The sequence below is a fragment of the Epinephelus moara genome, chromosome 21, assembly GCF_006386435.1.
Source record: "Epinephelus moara isolate mb chromosome 21, YSFRI_EMoa_1.0, whole genome shotgun sequence".
In the NCBI taxonomy this organism is placed as follows: Eukaryota; Metazoa; Chordata; class Actinopteri; order Perciformes; family Serranidae; genus Epinephelus; species Epinephelus moara.
In genome coordinates, this window is record NC_065526.1 from 28,314,155 (window position 1) to 28,335,502 (window position 21,348).

The 21,348-nt window shown below is 40.4% G+C and overlaps 1 protein-coding gene across 1 annotated transcript in view; it reads left to right on the forward strand.

Moving 5' to 3' along the window:
• The window catches only part of LOC126382469 (partitioning defective 3 homolog), a 289,875-nt gene that overhangs the window by 188,664 nt on the left and 79,863 nt on the right, over nucleotides 1-21,348 (forward strand). The window contains exons 16-20 of the mRNA XM_050032353.1: nucleotides 2,559-2,745; nucleotides 4,576-4,727; nucleotides 5,718-5,762; nucleotides 13,388-13,618; nucleotides 14,653-14,896. Coding sequence (XP_049888310.1) covers nucleotides 2,559-2,745; nucleotides 4,576-4,727; nucleotides 5,718-5,762; nucleotides 13,388-13,618; nucleotides 14,653-14,896 — 859 coding nt within the window. The remainder of the gene's footprint in view (nucleotides 1-2,558; nucleotides 2,746-4,575; nucleotides 4,728-5,717; nucleotides 5,763-13,387; nucleotides 13,619-14,652; nucleotides 14,897-21,348) is intronic.

Consider the following 21,348-nt stretch of genomic DNA (forward strand, 5'->3'; position numbering starts at 1 on the left):
TGTGCCTGCTGCCAAACTCTACTTGGTATAAGCTGATTAGCCAGGAGCAGTTTCATTCTGCTTTTAAACTTCAAAATATGTTTTGTGGTTTAAAAAGTTGCCCTGTATTTTTATTTTTTGCTTAATTTTGTAATCTCGTTTTCCTGTAGTTGGAGCATTAAACAGTTCCAGCAGTCTCATGCTTAATACAGCAGTTGGCTGTCACAAATATATTCATTCCTGAGGGTGTTGTGCAAAGAGCTGGGTAACTGACCAGCTTTTTCTAAGATTTTACAAGTGTTTTATTTTGTGTAGATGATTTTTTTTTTTTTTTTGTTATCCTCCAAGGAGCTGAAAAAAATAAGAATCATTTTGTCAGATCAGAGTCTTATTTTTCCATATATTTTTTTCTTTCAGTCAATTCCTGTTGCACTTAAAGGTGAAATATTCATCACATGTCCTCAACATGCAATTAAATATTATTTCTNGTAGATGATTTTTTTTTTTTTTTTTGTTATCCTCCAAGGAGCTGAAAAAAATAAGAATCATTTTGTCAGACCAGAGTCTTATTTTTCCATATATTTATTCTTTCAGTCAATTCCTGTTGCACTTAAAGGTGAAATATTCATCACATGTCCTCAACATGCAATTAAATATTATTTCTAATCACATTTATGTAGTTCTCACTCAGCATCGAAACAGACTGCTGTGTTAGTGTGACTCTCATAATTTATGCATATGCTGATTCACGTCATGCGTCATTTGACAGTGATCGTGGTCGTTGTGCAGATTCTCAGCAGCTGTGCGGTGATTCATCATTGATATCCATATTTATTGTATACATTATACTGAGCAGTGAGAAGAAGCAGAGCATGAAAATGTTCCTCTTAGATACTGGTGAAATGTTAATCTTTCTGTAACTGTGGTTTTGTTGTGTGCACATGACAAAAGGCATGACATTGAGCAGAGCAGAGGTCGAATGGATCTGATTCATGTGGGAAGATTGAAGAGCTTAACAGCATATTAAAAGAATAGTTAAACATTTTAGGAAAATATACTATTAGTTTTCTTGCCGAGAGTGCGATGAAAAGTTTGATATCACTCTCATAACTGTGCATTAAACACAGAGCTGGGATTAGGAGGTGATTAGCATAGCTTAGCATAAAGACTGGAAGCAGAAACAGCAAAACCTTTTCCTAAATTGAAAAAAAAATACACCTCCCAACATCTTTGCAATTTACAGATTAACATGATTTATCTTGTGTGGTTTTATTTGTGCAAAATAAAACAACAGTTTGTGGGTTTTATAGAGTTTTGTGCTTTATGTGTCAGCAAAACAGCAGCCAGAAACATTATCTTGCTGAAGTCTTGCCACCACCATGCCAGGCAACCAGAACATAAAAGGACTGACCATGTGGATTAACTGTTTTTTAAGGAAAAGTTACACAAACTCCCTCTAAAACCACAAATTGAACAATGGAAAGAACCAGGCTAGCTGTTTTCCACTGTCTCCAGTCTTTACGGTAAGATAAGCTAATTGTTTCCCAGCTCCAGCCCTATATGTACAGACATGGGTGGTCTCTATCCTCTCATCCAACTCTTGCTATATGTAAGTGCATTTTTTCAAAATGTCGAACCACTCCTTTAAGTATAGGATGCACATAAGATGATTTGGTAACACTTTACTTGAAGGTATCTACATAAGGGTGACATGACACTTGTCATAAACATTATGTACATGCCATAAACATTTATGACTGCTGTCATTAAGTGTCATCATCGTTTTTTGTAATAACAAGTTGACATTGTTTGGGTTGTCTTGATTATGACAACTTGACATCAACACAAAAAGAGGTGCATTTCTTGTTAATGTCAAGTTGTTATGACAGAGACATCTTCTGGTAATGTCATCCTGGTTAATGTCAAGTTGTCATTATAAGGACATCCCAAACAAATTTAATGTCAACTTGTCATGACAAAGACATCACTTTGATGAATGTCAAGTTGTCATAATCAAGACAACCCAAACAGTGTCAACTTGTCATTACAAAACCCGAAGGACACTTAATGACAGCAGTCATAGACGTTTATGACATGTACATAATGTTCATGACAGGTTCATGACCGTGTCATGTCATAGTTATGACAGTGTCATGTCACTCTTATGTAGATACCTTCAAGTAAAGTGTTACTGATGATTTTAATCAAGCAAACACATGACAGAGTTTATTTTCCATTGGTTTAAGGTATTTGTAGACAGACTCATTGTGTTTTGGTCTATTGAATCTACAGTGTATTGATCTTTTCTAGTATGACAGATTTCTCACTGTTGATGATGTTGCATCAGACAGAACTAGGCTTGAGAAACACACACCTTGACTCTCAAGGAGAACTTGACATTAATCATTTATTATTTATACATATCGATTTGGTCAATCATAAGTCATGTGAACATGGCAGCTTACAGAGTAGGAAGAATGGGAAAACTCTTTGAATATGAAACTTCGTAGAGACAGCTGACTGTCTATGATGAATGAAAAGAGTAGTGGAATAAATAAAAATGATCTTGTCTCCTCCAGGCAACTACCAGCTCTCACCCACCGTCAACATGCCGCAGGATGACACTGTGATCATAGAGGACGACCGGCCGCCCCTCCTCCCGTCTCACCTCTCTGACCAGTCATCGTCCAGCTCCCACGACGATGTGGGCTTCTCCGCTGACATGACACCGCCGTGGGCCAAAGAGCTGCCCCCTCAGAACGAGAGGTGGGCAAAGCTTAGATTTTTCCTACCTCAGAGTCTTTCTTCAACACAATGTAGACTCATAAGCTAAGGAGTTTCTCTATAGAGTTAGTATTTTAAGGTCAATTTGTCATCACTGTTTGAACAGTAGCACCACATTTGACTCACTTTGCTTTGGTCTTAAACTGTGGACAAGCCTAGAATTACCTGCGTAGCAAATACTTTTATTTTATTTCACCTTCTAAAAGCTTGTTATTTGAACAAGGTCAGTGTGTCTCCTTTGTTGTTGGTTGGAGTATATTTGGGCAAGTGTGTTCTTTTCTTGATTGCCCTCTGATTGTAAGCAGAGCTCACTGGGGCAGCTTTTTTCTGCACTGGCCTCTCAGCCTGATGTGAAGGACCCCTGTTCTGACACGATGCTGCTGGGGGCCTGTTGTGTTTTTAAACTTAGAGCTGCAACTGATCATTATAAGATCATCCAATAAATTACGTTTTATTCTTACCCTTTTTAATAAAGTGATAGTCTAGTCCCTAAGATGACCATAGCATGAATCATTCTATACAATGACTTCCAAAGACATCCCTCGGTTTCTCATTGTGTCTCATTTGTTTCTTCTTTCTTCACTTTCCTCTCCTGATTACTCTTTTCATATCTTATTTTGCTCCTCTTTTGTTTAACTCTCTCCCTATGCCTTATCTCTCGGCCTTATCTGTCCCACACTGCCTCGTCTTTCCTCTAATACAATTTTTTGTTTAGCTTTTTCCTCTGTGTCGGTCTCACTTTCATCTGTTTCTTTCACTGCCTCTCATTATTTCTCTGCCACCCATTTACTTTCTTCTGTTTAAAGCTCTGTCTTTCTCTTTTCTTACATTCTCTGAGCATTCTGTCTTTCTCTTTAATTGTTTCCCCCCATGCTGTCTTTCTGTTTGTAACTCACTCTCTCATCGCCCCAATCCTTCCTTTTCTAATTATTCCACTTTTTTTTTATCTCTTCTAATTCTTTCCTAGATTCCCGTCCATCTCTTGTTCACCCTCTGTTTCCTTCTGTGAACCCTATGAGTTCAAAACAAGAGAGGTTCTTTGAACTTTTATGAACCTTTTTCACTTAGTCGCCTCATTCAGCCCTGTCTTTGTGCCATGTCGGTGGCTCTTCTTTTTTCTTTGTGAAACACATTCTCACTCCCAACTCGTCAAATACCGACACTTAATCAGTGGCTCCGCACATCCAACTGTGACACTCTAGGTACCCCTCCAGTGTCAGTTTTGAATGCTCAGGGAGGTCGAGTCAGTTTATTCTCATTACATGCATTGTGTCTTTTTCAGATAAACTCCCACTCATTAAATGTATTCAGTCTCTTTTTAGAATAAACTTAGAATGCAGGTATAAGCTTTGTTTTAGGTTTACTTCCTAAGGTGTAGGCAACAAAAAAATGTGGTAAGGTTTGGAAAAAAGCATGACAGTTTGGCTTAAAATAAGTACGTTGTTACTATCTTTATGTAACGTCACATGAAATATATCACTAGCATAGAATGTTATACATACGACCACATTAGTTAATTGGAGTGTCAAAAAATGCCACCACCCGTTGCATCTGTGCATTGGTATTTGACGCTGAGGGCCACTGACCAAGCTCAGGTATTGATGAGATGGGACTAGGTTGCCTCCTTCTGCACTTCCTCCTATTTATTTTCATTTTAAGTCTCCATATTTTATAAAGAAAATGCTAAAAATGTTAGTTACTATACTACTATACTAATCATCTGTTCTTGTACTTCCATGTAGGGCTATGAAAGTTTCCCCTGTACTGGAGAAATAAAGTCAGTCTTGTCTTTCTGTCAAACCCTTATCCCAGCTCTGTGAATCCAGATGAAAATAATCCAGACGGCGCTTTCCAAAGGGAAGGCTTCGGACGCCAGAGCATGTCAGAGAAACGCACCAAGCAGTTTGGAGATGCCGCTCAGCTCGAGATCATCAAGACACGCAAGTCCAAGAGCATGGACCTAGGTACAATTTTCAAAATGTCCACGTGCCTTCTATAATGTGGGATGTTCATTAGATTCCAGGTGGATATGACTTGCAGTCCAAGGGACGGAGGGGGAATGTGAAAACCTTCACTTGATTTCAGTCACAAAATATGAACATATTCATATCGTCGGTCGGAGACTAAGATATTATATCCTTAAAGTCATTTTTGTCCTTCCTTAGCCTGCTCGTTTCCCTCACATGCCAATTCTGCAATTTTTAAGATGTGCTACGGTTAAGGTACAGTGCTTCTCTTCAGCCATACACTGTTGGTGCTCAGAACATGATATGGACTATAACTACTCACTTGGGGTAAACCCAGGATCACAAAACTTCCAAGCCGAGTGGTAAAATTGCCGTTTTTATCCCCCCAACAGATTTAGAATATGAGATTTGATGTGTAATCTCCATTTGGAAAATTAAGCATTCAAGGCTTGTGTACACATTTCTGTAGAGTCATTTGATAAACTAAGAAAAGTCGGATTTCCTGTTAACTTTTGCACATATCCCTGCACGTCCCCATGTTTCAAACATGTTCCTTATATTTTAAATGTATTCCACCCCCTTGCCTCTGTATGGAAACAGACTCTGCATCTCTTGCCAAAGTCAAGAACTTCACTGTGTTGATTCACCTTGAAATGGCTTCGAACAGTCGCTGATTGCTTTGGCTGCAACAGTCTCTCTGCTCGCACTCTCTATAATCATATCTAATCTTCCCGACCAGATTGCCGCTCTGTGCCGTGTTGATATCACAACAAGTCTGATTGCTATCCTCAAACCCTCTTTTCATTTCCCAACTCCCCCCACTCCTCCCCCACCTCCTTGTCTCGCATGGCGTCCGATCCTAATTGAGATGAAGCAGTTTGTGATGTTTGCAGCGCTACCTGGATGTTGCATGTGGAATGTCATGAGCACTAACTGAACCCCAAATGTTTGTATCCCTCTCCTCTTTCCTTCCCCTTCCTTTAACAGTAGCCGACGAGATTAACCTCACCCCTCGTCCCGAGACCAACACAGGTAAGGAACGGTGCATTAAAAGGTAGAACGGAATACTTCCATCGCCACCATCACAATCATTTTTATTCTCAAGGTGCATATCCAAAGCCTGGGACTGAGGGGTATAAGTAATATTTGACTTTTTATGTTGAACTAAAAGCCCCTAGGAGATAGGATTCATTCAGAGTGTTGCTGTTTTATGATGTAATACCACATGATATATTATTATCCATTCACATGGAGTACATAAAAGCTGGTATTGAAATAATGGAGCCTGTGTCCAGAACACGCAAAAGAGGGAAGAGATTAAATTATCTGCACTTGAATGGCTCTTATAGCAAATTCTGTAAAATGTACATTTTCACAGTTTATGCAATCAGTGCAACACGAGTCATGTCGAACATACCGCTCTGCTGCTCTGACAAATACTGTTTTCATTCACAATTTTTCTGTGATCATTTCGACTTTGCTGTTCTTTTAAGCAGCTATCAATAAATTGCAATGCTTGACAACAGCAGAAGTTTAAAATAAAAAGCATACTAGGGAAGGGGAAGATTATGCATGCCTTATGAACTGCTGAAAGGCTTTTTAATTTGAAATACATTTGCAGGAAGTGTCGAGTTAAATTGACAGTAACTTAACGGTGATTAAAAAGAACGGCGAAGTAGCAAAACTAGCATTAATGAGTGCAATAAAATGGCTGTTAATATTATTAAGAGAAACTCTGCAGCAGAGTAGAGTGTATAGTAGTAATATGTCATACTGATAGAATTACATCCTGCCTACTAACCCTAAACCTAGAAATACTGATGTAGAATTAAACATTGTGCTTGCCAAGACAACTGGAAAACATAGAGAAAGTTGAGTTTGTGTGAACAACAAACAGCTTTGAAAGCAAATGAATATAGTACAGTTAAAATATATAATATTTTAACTGTACTCCTTTCCTTTTTTGTACTGGGGGTCTGATTCTGGACCATTCCGACCTCCTGCTGGATCAGCAAACTTTCTGTTGCTGCCGTCTCTCGAGCTGCTCTCCTCTTTGCAGGTGGTCAGTTCAATGTCTGCCCATTTAGCATGTGTTAACACAACAGCAGCAGCTGTTAAACCATCAGAACAAACTTACTGCGACACCGAAATGGCTCAACTTTACTGTTTAATCCATTAATTACCTCTAGGTAACTGTAGCCTTTTGATGCTAACAGTTAGCCTTGACACTGTCGAGTGCAGCATTTTTGACGGCGTTGGCAGTTCAGCCTGCCGAGATGCCAACCAAACATTTGAAAGTATGGCTATGCTTCAGGCCAGCCCATTCACATTATGGTTATCCAATGAAGTACTCTTTTGGTATTGTTATTACTTGAAGGGTACTGGTGTTGGCACAGGTACTTGGTCAAAAAAACTTAAACCCCTCTGTCCCAGGTCCTTCATATCATCTCTGATCTTTCTTTGCAGCCCGTTTTTTCTTCATTTAAGATATAAACAGACTAGTGTTTATTTTTTGATGATACATTAAAAACCTTCGGGGAACACTTGTAGCTGCTGAGGTGATCCAGAGTAAGAAAATATGTTTGTGCCGAGAACTATAAATGAACGGCAACCTGTCTCTGTGGCTTTGTAGAACGAATCGATTCATAATGGGTACAGGACGTGACACAAATTGTACAGGAACAACAATGACAGACTTTATATTGCACATATTGATTTATAAATACAAATTCAGTGGATAACTTGCTGTTGTGATTCAGACGGTTTATCCACCGCTCTGCTCTTTATGCATTTGTGTAGTGGTCCCAGTGTTTGGTGTTTTGCTCTTGACAAGACAAATTTGTCAGACTGCAGAGTGAAGACTCGCACTCCTCGCCACAGTTTGAGGTCGCTGCCGAACATGGTTGTGAAAGCAGTCGGGTGACTACAGATTTGATTTTCTCCCTTTTGCCTCAGATGCGGCTGTAGCACTAATTGTTTTGTGTGTGAGTGTGTTGGGAGTGTACGCGTGTGTGCGAGGAGAGGGACAGCGGAAAAAGCACTCTGTCCTTGGTTAAGGCAGCGACCTGACAGCGAGTCATCCGTCATTGTCAAGTCTTGTGTATTTTCACTGTCGCCTCGACTGAATAGAAGGCCTGCCTCTGATATCAGTGACTTGGACAAAAGAACAGACCTGGCTGAAGGAAGACGTGTAGAGAGGAAGAAAAAGAGAGATGAGAGGTTTAGAGTGTGAGATGGAAGCTGTCTTGGTAACTTGCAGATATGGCTGTGAACTCTTACTTCATAATAGTGTGAGAATGGAGGCACAGAGAAAGTGACAAGAGGATAGAAAGAGGTTTGGTAGAAAAGCAAAAATGGATACTTTGTTAAGTATTGTAATACTTTCACTGAAACCTTTTAACAGTGTGTGGGCAGAAAGGAGATGGAGAGATTGTTTCCAACTTTCTGTCATGTTACGATATCATGAGTCGGCAAGGATTAGGTGTATCTGCCAAATGGTGGCAACAGATGAGTCAGCTGTATGATTGCATAATGTGACAACAAGTAGGAAAAGTTAACAAGTCAAAATCGATCAAGTCCCCATACCTAAATGACAAAATATGTAGTTTGTCAGAGCCATGTTAAATTAACCTTATTTCAGTAACAGCAATGATTCTTTGATCTGCTATGTCTAAGGTTAAGGCCTGGTTAAGTTTAGGCAACCCAGTCTGTTCAGTTAAGGGTATTGGAAGATCACGGTCATGGTTAAACGAAATATTGACTCTTAGTAGGAGACAAAATTCCATGTCGGTCACACTTTGCATGCATCATAATGTCATGCGGCCTTCACTTTGGCTTTTAGGAGTGGACAGTCAAAATTTGCACAATCACAAAAAATGATGAGTTTGGAAAATCGACCAGTTTAATAATGGTTAAAAGTCTGGCCCTATTCAAACGATCTAAAGCGCATGGTCTGAAGTGGATGGCACAAGTGCATTAAGAATGTGTGGTTTGTTACAATTTAGAGAACATAATTAATATTTCTCCTCATTAATGATGTATTATTTCACCCACCTGTTACCCATTTGTGCATCCCTTTTTTGTGTAAGCAGGATGTACAGACATTGTATGTAGACGCATCTGAATATCTGAATAATGCTCCCTTTAATTAGCAGGAAAATAGGAAAAACTGCACCATTCTGACCTTAAACCAGGCTTTTGGTCAATGATGCAGTGGCTTTCAGCTGCCTCAAAATATCAATACACCACACCTCATTTAAAGAACTACACTCACAGGCATGTAGAGGAGTCAAAGTAAATTTGCTACTTGAACAATGCGGGCGCTGGCTTTTAAAATGACAGCTGGGTGACTCACAATTTGGATTGGTTGGCCGAGTTTTCAGTTAAGTCATTTCAGCACCTCTGGTGGTGGCTGTTAGGTGCTAACTGACTGACTGAACAGTTATATGGACCAGTAGTGGCACATATTATCTCAATTACAAAGCTTTCTTTCCATCTGACGCTTAATAAGAAGCTAGTTTTATCACTGCTGTGGCATTTTTAACTTGTCTCCAATCAAGCCCATGAAAAAATGTGCACATGATGTGAGAGCACTTGTTTCTGTTGATAATCAAGTTTCCTTCACTGCAAATTATTGAATGATCTTTAGTTAAGTTCCATTATGTTGTCTGAATCAGACTGATCTGATTATTACATTGAAATTCTTAAATTAACTCATCACACTGGCAGATATTTAGGGTACAGATACTGATTTATAATTGTTTTTCGGGTTTATATTTAATGTGAACATTATGAGAAAAGAAGGTATGTTTGTAGTTTGGAGTTTAGTACCCATTCAGTTTCCCCTAATGTTTTGGCCTAATAGATTTCACCCTGTTTATTTATGCGTGCAAGGTTTATTTTCACTTTGTGGGCCCCTGGTGTCACTTTACCAATATTTAAAAAAAGATCCCTACTCCCCAGTTAGTCTAAATGATCCATGGTCCATTTCCCAAAGCCAAAACACAACCAGCCTGCTGAAACCAAAGACTGTGACAGCTCTGAGAGATGGGATAGAGTAGCCATCGCCTCTCGAGCTGTGATTGGATGAGAGGTTTATTGACACAGGCCGCCGCCACATGTTGGACAAGGACACTTCAACGATGCAAGACAATACAGGACTGTTGGCAATGTCTTTTTTTTTTTGATATATCATAGATCCCTGTGAGAAAGTGTCCCGTTGGTGATCCCTGTAAAGTTCACATTATGAGTCCATTTAAATTCATTTGGGGACGTGGGAAATATTTCCTGCAGTTAATTATCCGCTATTCCTGAAAAAAGGATTCAGTGATATCGTTTGTGGATTAGTGTTGCTTAGTAGATGGGGAGTGACCCGTAAAATAGCAGCGATGTGAAACACGATACTGACTTCCAGTTAGATATCATCATTTTTAGTAAAATAAAAGATTGTTACCAAAAGAAAAAGTTTGAAAAACTGGATCCAGAATTGGCACAGCCTGGGCCAACATGTTAATTAAGATAAAAGCCAACAACTGCAAATGTGTTAAGATTTGGAGGACACTATATTATTGTGTCAAAATGTTATTTGACTGACAAACAGTGTGACTCGTTGTTACATTTTGTGGTGATGTGTCACTCTTGCAGACACAAAACACCCCATTTTGGACAACCAACTTCAGTTACCATCCTTTCTCGTCACATAGTGAACTGTATAGAGATGATAGAGGCAGTGAAATCAAATGATAGGTGATTCCCTCCATGCAGACTGAATCAATAGCCCTGCTGTTGCCAGTTCCAGGTGTGTCTGGTGTCGACACCAATCTGACCCCTCCGTGTTCCAGCTGCAGCACGACTGCTCTGTATTTGTTATTGTAAGCCTGTCACTGCTTAACTTGGTAGGATCGTGTTTATCTGCAGATGAGTAGGGGTGTCACTCTGTCCAAACACACTGACACAGATTACTCTGAACTGACTGACTGGTTGCCAGATTTGAAAATAATCCATTTAGCTGTCTTTTTACATTTCTGTCAGACACTGTATGTGAGCTGTGGTGTTTTACGTCAAAAAAGAAATGGCAAACATGTACACATGCTTACTTTTTATCATGTGATATGAGACTGGATATCGTAAAAAGTGTTGTCTTCTCCTGGCTTTAAAGGCTGCATTACACTAAGTGTTGTCATTTTCTGAATTTACCAGGCTATTCCAGCCGTATATTTGCTTTTACCTTCTCACCAATAGTCAACCCCACATACTCGATCAAATATATTGTGATATTTGATTTTCTCCACATAAGCCAGCCCTATTGAAGTAGTTCATTCCAAATGTCCTAACTACACTCTCTGTGGCCACGTGGGCCCGACACAGAACCGTGTTTCACCAAAACCTCATCACCAGGTTATTTGAAAGTCTTTCAAAAAGAAAACAAGTTTTTCATGTTTGTGACTAAATGCCATTTGTCAGATCTCCAACACAGTATAAATGATCCTTTTTTTTTTTTTTTTTTTTTTTGTAAGGCCGCCACTGAAGTGTGACTGTAGTGAATGGCGCCGGGCAAAGCCTTTAAATAAAGTGGGTGTGCAGCGTGAAAAGCCTATCAGCCCGGCTCTCAGTGAGACGTTAAGGGAACAGGACAGGCTGATGAGAATGAATGGGAGGCCGCCAACCCACTCACTTGTTCACTCTGCATGTATTCAATTTTCCATTTCTATTTTTTCTTCTCCGTCTTTCTTCTTTTTTTCGGTCAGTCTCACTGTAAACAAGAAGCTTGGCAATTTTTTTTTAGCTTGCTTCCAGACTATTTGGGATTATTCTACAACCCTGGCAGGTCATTTGAATAAATTTCAATATATTTCACCCTAATTGATTGTAAGAGCATTTTACTTTGTCTCAAGAAAGCCAAGTACATTATGCTTAGAGTAATAATTTAAATCACAAAAAAGCAGGCAATACAGTAAACATGATGTGACTGAGTCCCTTTGCCCTCACTGAAGACACTAATCTATGAAAATGGGTCACAAGTATATAATTTATCGGCACTGTAGCAACAGTTTGACTTTTCCTGTCTCCTCCTTCCTTCTTCAACTCTCGTTTTGCTTCACATGTTATTTTGTTCCTCTCTTCCTCTGTCACTCCTTTCTTCCCTATCTCTCTCTTTCATTCACTCCCCTCTGTTGTGGCACCACATGTTAATCTGTCAGGCCTTGTGTATTTTGCAGCCCTCTGCTCCAAGTGACACCACCCAGGAGATTAGGACTTTCCTATTTGCCTTCATACCTCCTCACCTTATCTTGTTGCATTTATTTGCCACCGTACGCATTCTCAGCCTGTGAAAGGTGCCATATGGGAACAAAAATTATGCCCGCACCACTGTACAAATAGTCTTAGTTTAATTAAACTGTCATGTTTCTCCTATTTTGCTGATGGTTATTTTCATTCAGAGCCACATCTTGTAATGAAATTCGTAGTCAGTCAGGAGGAATGTTACACAAACACACACGAATACACACAATTGATCAGTTCCCTTCTTGCTTAAACAAACAGTATCCAGGTTTAAATATGCTGTTGTTAGAGTTGCTTATTGGTCCTCTGAGGCTATAAGCACGTTAAGGTAGACGAGGCGTTTCTCATTTACTCATGAGGAATGGGATGCTCCACCATAGCAATACTTGGAACACTAATAGGCGTGTATGTCATTACTGATACATAGCTGGTTTATGCAATGGTTTTGATGCTCACCGGCTTCTGTGTTGTTGCCATCACACTTACGTCACGTATTATAATAGCATTTTCAGTGGACGGTCACCTCGAGGGTCACAGTGAGGTTGACTGGAGCAAGTCCCAGAATCCACCACAAAAATAAAAATGTACTCAAATGATTCAACGGTGCAGTCTCTGAGGTCATACTTGGACAGCTCTAGTTGTTGGTCATTTGGAATTGGCAGGAAGTGGCCTGTTTTTGAAATATGTGTCACATTGCTTCGTCAGCTTTTGTGCTTAAACAAAAACTCTCTCTCATCCTCTCAATCCATCCTCTTAAATCATCCTGTGTAGTCATATTGTAACATAACTCTCATGATAATGTTGCTTCTCTTGCACTGCATCATCCTTTATCCTTGAGAGTGTTTTAGACACAGCCGAGGTCAATGTGTGCATATTGATTGTGACCAGATTGTGTTATTTATTACCGCACCAAAGAAGTGATTAAGAAGTGTGGAAGGTTGTGTAAAAACAGAATAAAATCAAGATGGATGTGAATCTAGATTTAAGCTTTTTGTAATAGAAATATTAGAATAGATTAGAAAGCTGAAGATAAATAAGACCGCAAATTGGGATAACCTTTCACTGTAATTAGATGCATGCAGTGGTACACACTTCCAACACTTTTTACAGCATTGTTGCTGAAGTACCGCTGCACATATTTTTGCTTTATTCCCAAGAGGAATTGCCTGAGAAAAATTAGATTTGCCTCTCTTCTCTGCTGTTAAAGTTAATAAGAATGACCTGATAGTCAGCTGAGAATGGTGTAGAATAGAAATGACTGACTCTGGCCTTTAGATACTACAGGATACGGTACTAAGATAGAATCACCTTTGTAGACTCGATGTGTCAGGTGAAAACTTTATTTTTCCTACAGTACCTCTGTATCCTTCCATCAGGTTCTTCCACAAAAGATGTTGGACCATCGCTAGGCTTGAAGAAGTCCAGCTCCCTCGAGAGCCTCCAGACGGCTGTCGCTGAGGTAACCCTCAACGGGGACCTTCCCTTCCACCGGCCACGTCCCCGCATCATCAGGGGGCGGGGCTGCAATGAGAGCTTCAGAGCAGCCATCGACAAATCCTATGACCGACCAGCTGCGACGGAAGAAGACGATGAGGGCATGGAGACATGTAAGATATCCACCATTTGCATATCGGCCGACAGTTAACAAGACTGTTCTGTTTCTGAAATATCACAGGTTTGAGCCGACAGCAGCCATAATTTCACAGGAGTCGTGTCGATGTCCTTCAGCAGGGAACTTTAAACCTCAGTCACTGTATAACCTCTGGAGCATGTCTGAAATGTGAAATTGTACAATGGTACCTCCTTGACATTGCATTATGGGTTACTGAGATGACATTAACACAGCAATGGTGATCAATAACAATGATATTGAAACTGATAATGTGTCAGCCACTAAAACGAATGTAGCTTCGATATTCATGCATGGGAGTGACAGCATTCTGACTAATACTCAATACGTGGCAGCTGATTTTATCACTGCTTGTGGCAATGGCATATCGCTGACTCAGGGTGTTACCAGCTACTGCATTAGATGTCACATGCGTCACACTGTCAATGTGAGGCATCTTGAAGAGGATGAGTTTCAAACACAGATTATCCTCCTCGGGTCTTTGTCATCCTCTTCTTCTCTTTCATTTAAGTCCCCATAACATTAAATAAAAATGGAAAACGAAGGTATATTTCTTATCAAAAATGAAACCATTTAAACAGTTGGATTCTATAGTCCTTTATATCAATTTTACAGCCCAGATAATCTGATGTGTCCTATCTAAAGAGAATCTCATTTTGCTGGAATAACGTGCCATAGTACCATCAAATTGTAATCCATGAATTGCTTTCCTCCATTTTTATAAGAGTCTGTGTCTAATGGTATCTAATGATCACTATCTCATTGTAGAACAGCTCCTCAGTCACTTGTAATATGTAATTAAATTGCATTAGGCTCCTCTTGGCACTTAGGAGGCATAATTGCACATTTATGAGTCTTATAGATTTTCATTTATTAGGCTTATGGATTTTCATATGTGTAACAGTTCTACTTAAAATTACACTACCTGTTCATTGGTTAAAAAGAACATGTTCTCCATTTTCCTCCGCGTTTCTTTCTATGTCCCTCTTTTATGTCTTTCCCGCTCTTCAGTGGAGGAGGACACAGAGGAGAGTTCGCGATCGGGGAGAGACTCGGTGTCCACGGTGGCTGACCAGACCCCGCTGTCCGGCTCCGAGAAACCCCTGGTCAATGGCACTAATAGAACCAAAGAGGAGAAGAAGAAAGACAAAGAGAAGGGGGGGAAGGAGAAGAAGAAGCAGCAGGAGGGAGGGAAGGAGAAAGAAAAGGGGAAACCCAAGAAGGGCATGCTGAAAGGACTCGGGGACATGTTCAGGTAAGACTGTAAAATACCAGACCAGCCTGTTACAAAGCGACACACACCCTCATCGAATTGTACCCACATCAGTTTAATTACGTTCTTTAAAGTATTTCTTTATGTCTAATGTCAAAATTTAATTTAAGCATTTGTAATTAACACCAACAGGTAGCAACAGTCACATCCAGCAGACCTGTTAGTGAGTCTCCTTTACGGTGGAGGACCCAGTGTCTTGCTCAAATGCATTTTGGTCGTAGATTTTACTTCATGGTTCAGTTTTACTTTTTCACTCCCTGGCAGACTTTTCTTGGTAGTATTTGGACTTAATTACATTATTTTTATTATTATCGGCCCATTGCACAATGTTAGCACAAAACTTACCTAAACTATATGAACACATACACGCTGAATTAGAGATCAGGCGAGGAGTGGGATGCGATCAATAGCAGTCCATCTAACCAAGACACACTGATCAATACCTACTGCAAACAGCTGATACATCCTCATTGAGTGACTTTTTTTGTGCTGTCTTCCTGTGTGAAGAAAGATACCCCTTAAATTATAAGATTGGTACATCTGTTAACACATAGACAACCAGTAAAATTCTTTAAACAGACATAACATTTCACCGCACTTTCAGGCAACTTGTACCTGAAAGAGCTTTATGATTTATTGTGTGAGTGAGACAGATGAACAAGACAGGCCCGAGCTGTGGAGCTACAACACTAAAGAGTGTGGGGAAACACTAATAAGACTCCAGGCAGCTTGACCTTTGTGGTTTATTTTCCTGTTATTAATTCTGTCTCAAACATTTTACCTGTCAAACAATCCCTTACAGCTAAACTGACAGAAATTCTCTCCTACATACATACACACACACACAACCTATTAGTGGATACTCTATACATTTCCTCCCCTTTCTCTATCCCCATTACCTTCGGTGTCTGGGCCATTCGGTCTGTCCTCCCTTCATCTGATTGGTTGGGAGGCCTCAGGGGCTGGCCGGTAATATATCTGTATATCATATTAGCCAAAGTGGCGGTGACAGGGAAGGGAAAACAGTGACTCTTGTCTGAGAGAGGAATGTAATGAGGTCTACAGGGATGGAGAGGAAGAGAAAGAAAGAAAAGATGGAGGAAAGGGAGGTACAGTTTGGTACAATGGGTGGTGAAAGAAAAAATAAATAATATTGTTGGAAGAAGAAACTGAATAACATAGACTGATAGAGACTGGCTTAATACCTTGTGAGGCAAAGAGTGATGCATAGAGTGGGCTGGAGGAGGCTTTCAACCATCAGTTTAAATCAGTGTTATATTTAACCCCTAAAGTTTATTCCTGACTCTGTAAAGAGCAATTTCAAATAATAATCTCAACTTAAGGTTTGCTTACCAGCTTTATTTAGGGCTTTCAGCTCCATCTCACAGTCTTCATTAGCAAATGAAATTATCTCAGTTGTCAGGTGATTATGTCAAATATGTGGCGTGCTCTGTCTAAGTCAGTGGGATGTCACAACAACTCATTTCTCAAATTTGAAGTTATGTCATCATCTCAGTTGTTAGTCATGAGGGGTTTTGTTTGATTCTTTAAATAAACATAGTCCTGACTTCCAGAATATCAAACTCTTGTCACCAAATTCAGACAATAAATACAATCTTGAAGCCTGTAAAGGCATGATGACAAGCCAGCAGCGAACACTTGTCAACCGCCCTCCCTCCCTATCTCTATGTCTCCCTAAAATTATGAATGAAAGGCTTAAAGTAACAAGGCAGTGACAGTGGGTTTTGTCTGATTTTAAATTAACAAAGTCGTGGCTTTCAGAATATAACAAACTCTTAAAACTCACCCGGTCGCTGGGGACAACCTGTTAGAGCTGGTTCTTAGCAGCTTGGCAATGTGCACATCAAAATATAAATGCTCATGCTGTGTCAATGTGGACATGGTATGGTATCATTAACTTTGCCACAGTTCAGTCGTTGAGCTCATTTGAAGGAAACCATTAGTACCAGAGTATACCTCATTCAAATTTACCAGCATAGTGAACAGAAGAGCCAAAAAAGTTGTGACTTCCTACATTTAATGCAGTCAGTCAGTCCAAATATGCGTCCAATCCTCGATTATTTACATTCCTTTAGTCCGTAAGGATCCACCTATCAGAAAAAAAATGTTTTTTTCGTGAAAATGGATCCAGTCCATTGCTAACTGTACTCTTACTTCATTCATCAGATGGACTGAAGTCTACCAAAATAGACAATATTTTCCCGTCTTCCTACACTATTTTACTGGGTATGTTTGTTTTTGATACCCTGCTGGCTACAAAAAAAAGTTTCCCCAGCTTCTCTCTGTTTTTCACTCTGGTACAGCCCCTGGGATACAGCGTGCACTCCCAGTTTACAAGGCCAATGCGCTTTGTCATATATCTTTGCAGCCATGGTAGAACCTGCTGTAACTGGCTATCAACAAGTCAATCACTGACGAATGTAGCCAGTCAGTTACCGTTATAGACGGTGTATGGAATGGATAGTTTGGCAGCATGTGAGCAGACTTTTTCTTAAAATCTGTGTTCGGTGACAGTCATTATGTAATGTGATGTATTTTGTTCAGTATGTGGAGTGTAAAAGCAATACTAATACCCTCAGTAAGCTAAAAATGTCCTTTTTCCACCAGTGTATGAAACCCAAAATATGTTTACGGGTCAGTGTAACTGAAAATGAGCAAGTCACATATTGGAACAGTCACTGGAAGACAATTGAGTCATCCTCATGACAGCTGAAAGCTACAGACTAAGCCACCAAGTGAAGTTTTTATCAAACTGTCATCTTTAATGTCAATTTATAAAACATTCACACCCCCCCAAAAAAAAAAGAAAAAGAAAAGACATTTTATCTTCTTCAGGTACTTAGCGTGTAACCAATAAAGTCTATGTATATATTTCACCCAAGTCACCCTTGGTGTGAATCCCAGGTTGAACCTACAGTTACATCAACAATATGTCTAAACTGAACCTCAAAAAAAGTCAACATTCAGTGTCACTAATAAGTAAAAGTATGCAACCTCTATTTTCATGGCGTCATCCTTTGAATACGTACTGTAACACTTTGTTAGATTTTCAGTGTATCTCCAAGATGGAAGTGTACTATGTAAAGTAGGTAAAGGGGAGAGCAGTGAATGAGCGTCTACACTAGAGAATGAGGGAGGACAGTAAGAGGGAACTTATTTGTGAATGAGAGCCATGGGCTCGGCTGTCAGGAGCTCAAATTGAGCTGTTTGGCCCTCAGGGCCTCTGTAGGGTCGAAGCCAACAGAGCTCTGTGTCAAACAGGTGGGATCACTTCAAATGTCAGTAGCTTACTTCTAGAGAAGAGACTCATGGAACACTGTCAGGGCCACACACACACACACAAACACACACACACACACACAGAGTAATCAGAGGGATGCACATGGAAAATTACTGCAAACTCGTATATGCAGCCATCGTTCACCCTCATACACACACTGGAATAATTAGTACAGAACACACACATACATGGAGATATATATTGTACTCCCACAGACATGGGAGGACTCTATGACACGCACAAGCTGCACACACATGTCGAAATATTTTGAAATCCCCAATCCACACATTGCATACGCCTCTCAGTTTGCACACAAATCCACACCCATAGCGTGGTCACTAACAAATGCACACTGTTGTAATCCTCTGTCTTGTCACACACTAAAATCCAGTTGTCCTTTTCTCCTCCCAGATGAGAACGCTTTGTGTGCGTTGTCAAAACATCAGTGTTATGGCACTGTGATTGGCTCAATGTTGGCCACATCAGATTTGCTCCATTAAAACTCCATCTGACTGCCTGTTTGATCCACACTCAGTGTTTACTAGCAGAGACAGCTGTGTGCTCCAAAATAATGATGTGAGATATACTTAACCCATCTGTAGGTCTAGTCTGGATCACATACTTAACTTAAAAGAATAATCAACAAAAGTGTTATTTCAGTGTTGAAATGGAACACTGGTGATTCATCTTTGCACATGAAAGCTTTTTCTCTTCTAAACACATGATTTAAGGTAAACAGAGAGACTCGTGTGGTGCTTGGAGGTCAGTTATCTCATAGGAATATTTAATTCGCTTGTCTTACACTTTTTGGATCACGGCACATTGCACTCATGAAGGGAAAAAAACTAAAAAGCACCACACTTTTAAGCTCAAAACAGAATTAACAGTAGATCCAAAGACACATCTTTGTAACACCCACATTGTTTGATTGACAGGTGATATGTGGGAGCTACAGTTTAGCAAACACCACAGCAGTGAGCACTTAGCAGCAAATATGTTACTGAAAAGGGAAAAAAAAAAAGTTGTCATAATTTGCATGTTTCACTTGTGTTGGTGTCAACATGTCATGATGAAACAGAATGCAAATGTGTGTGTGTTGGCCCAAATCACAGAGGGTGGATGTGTTGAGAACGACGTTACCGTTTTTATAGAGCGTATAAAAGTGCGGCTACCAACTGTGATGTGAGCAAGTTAGTTCCCCTGAGTGGCTTTACAGAACGTCAAGAGCTCCCGATGAGTGTCATGTGTTTGAGTGAGTGAGTGAGTGAGTGAGCGAGCGAGTGTGTGTGTGTGTGTGTGTGTGTGAGAGAGGAGAGTGAGTGAGTGGTGCAGAAGTGTCAGGGAGCTTGTACTTTGATGTGTGTTTGCATGTAGGAGGGGTGGATCAGGAGTGGGAGGAGGCCTGTAGAAGTCAGAAGAGGTGTGTGTGTGTGCGCGCATGTGTGTGTGTGATCAACAGAGCTGCCACTGCCTGACCCTCTCATGTCTCGAAGGCCTCACACTCAGTCCCAATCAAAGCCTCATTACCATCAACCACTGCCAACAGAGCAGCCTGCCAACTCTGTATCCATCTCTCTCTCTTTCTCCCCCTCCCTCTCTTTCTCTCCCTCTCTCTATCACTTGGACTCAGAAGCAACACCCAGTCTGTTAGCTTGGCACGGACAAAGATGGTCGTTGCCCAGAAATTCGAGGGCTACGCTAATTTTGCAGCGGTTTTTGTGTGTGTGTGTGTGTGTGTGTGTGTGTGTGTGTGTGTGTGTGTGTGTGTGTGTGTGTGTGTGTGTGTGTGTGTGTGAGTGTGTTCTCGTCATGAACAAGTGAACAAGCCTGAACACAGAAAAGGCTCACGCTGTGACAAGCTTCGTGATGTGTCGCACTAGAAGCACTGCAAGGCCTGGTTTTGTCCGTTCTCGGTTTCCTCACAATTTCACACTTGCATTTTTTTTAAGTAGAGGTTTGTCATGGATGGTGGGACAGTCATGCATCATGCTCCAATCAGGGGAACAGAATCAGACATGACGAGTTCAGACGCTAATAGTCACGGTTAACAGACTGCTGATAATGTTACATTCACCGTAACTTATTGCGTGTAGTTCCAGCTGTGCCTACAAATTAAGACTTGACTGACGGCTTTCATTACATTACATGCTCATTGCATGCTAAAGTGATTACTTTGCTATTCTTAGATCACACTAGTGGAGCAAAAATCTAAAGCTTGACCTGAGGGTGGCGCCAGAGGTAAACTTATGTTGTTAATTAAAATAAAATACGTGGTATGGCAGCATTTTGGCTCAACTTTCATAAGTCCAGGATGGACTTGGCCATCCTCAAGTATACATTGGCTTAGCTATTCCTTTAGCTAAATTCACATGTTAGCATAACCTTGGTAGCTAGGGATAGCATAATAGTGTGCTAATGGTAAAGTGTTAACACGTTATGAGTTATGTTTAGTATGGAACTTTAAATGGGCCCAAAAAATTCACTTCTTTTTCCACTTTATTAGGTACACCTGTTTTACTGCTCGTTAACGTGAATAGCTAATCAGCCAATCATATGGAAGCAACTCAGTGCATTTAAGCATGTAGACATGGTCAAGACAACCTGCTGATCAGAGTGGTTGTTGTTGCCAGACAGGCTGGTCTAAATTTTTCAGAAGCTGATCATCTACTGGGATTTTCACACACAACCATCTCTAGGGTTTACAGAGGATGGTCCAAAAAAAAGAAAATATCCAGTTCTCTGGGTGAAAATGCCTCGTTGGTGCCAGAGGTCAGAGGAGAATGGCCAGACTGGTTCAAGATGATAGAAAGGCAACAGTTACTCAAATAACCACTCGTTACAACCAAGGTCTGCAGAAGACCGTCTCTGAATGAACAACACATCAAACCTTGAAGCAGATGGGCTACAGCAGCAGAAGACCCCACCAGGTGCCACTCCTGTCAGCTAAGAACAAGAAACTGAGGCTACACTTCGCATGGGCTCACCAAAATTGAACAGAAATTTGGAAAAATGTTGCCTGGTCTGATGAGTCTCGATTTCTGCTGCAACATTCAGATGGTAGGGTCAGAATTTGATGTAAACAACATGAAAGCATTGATCGATCCTGCCTTGTATCAACGGTTCAGGCTGGTGG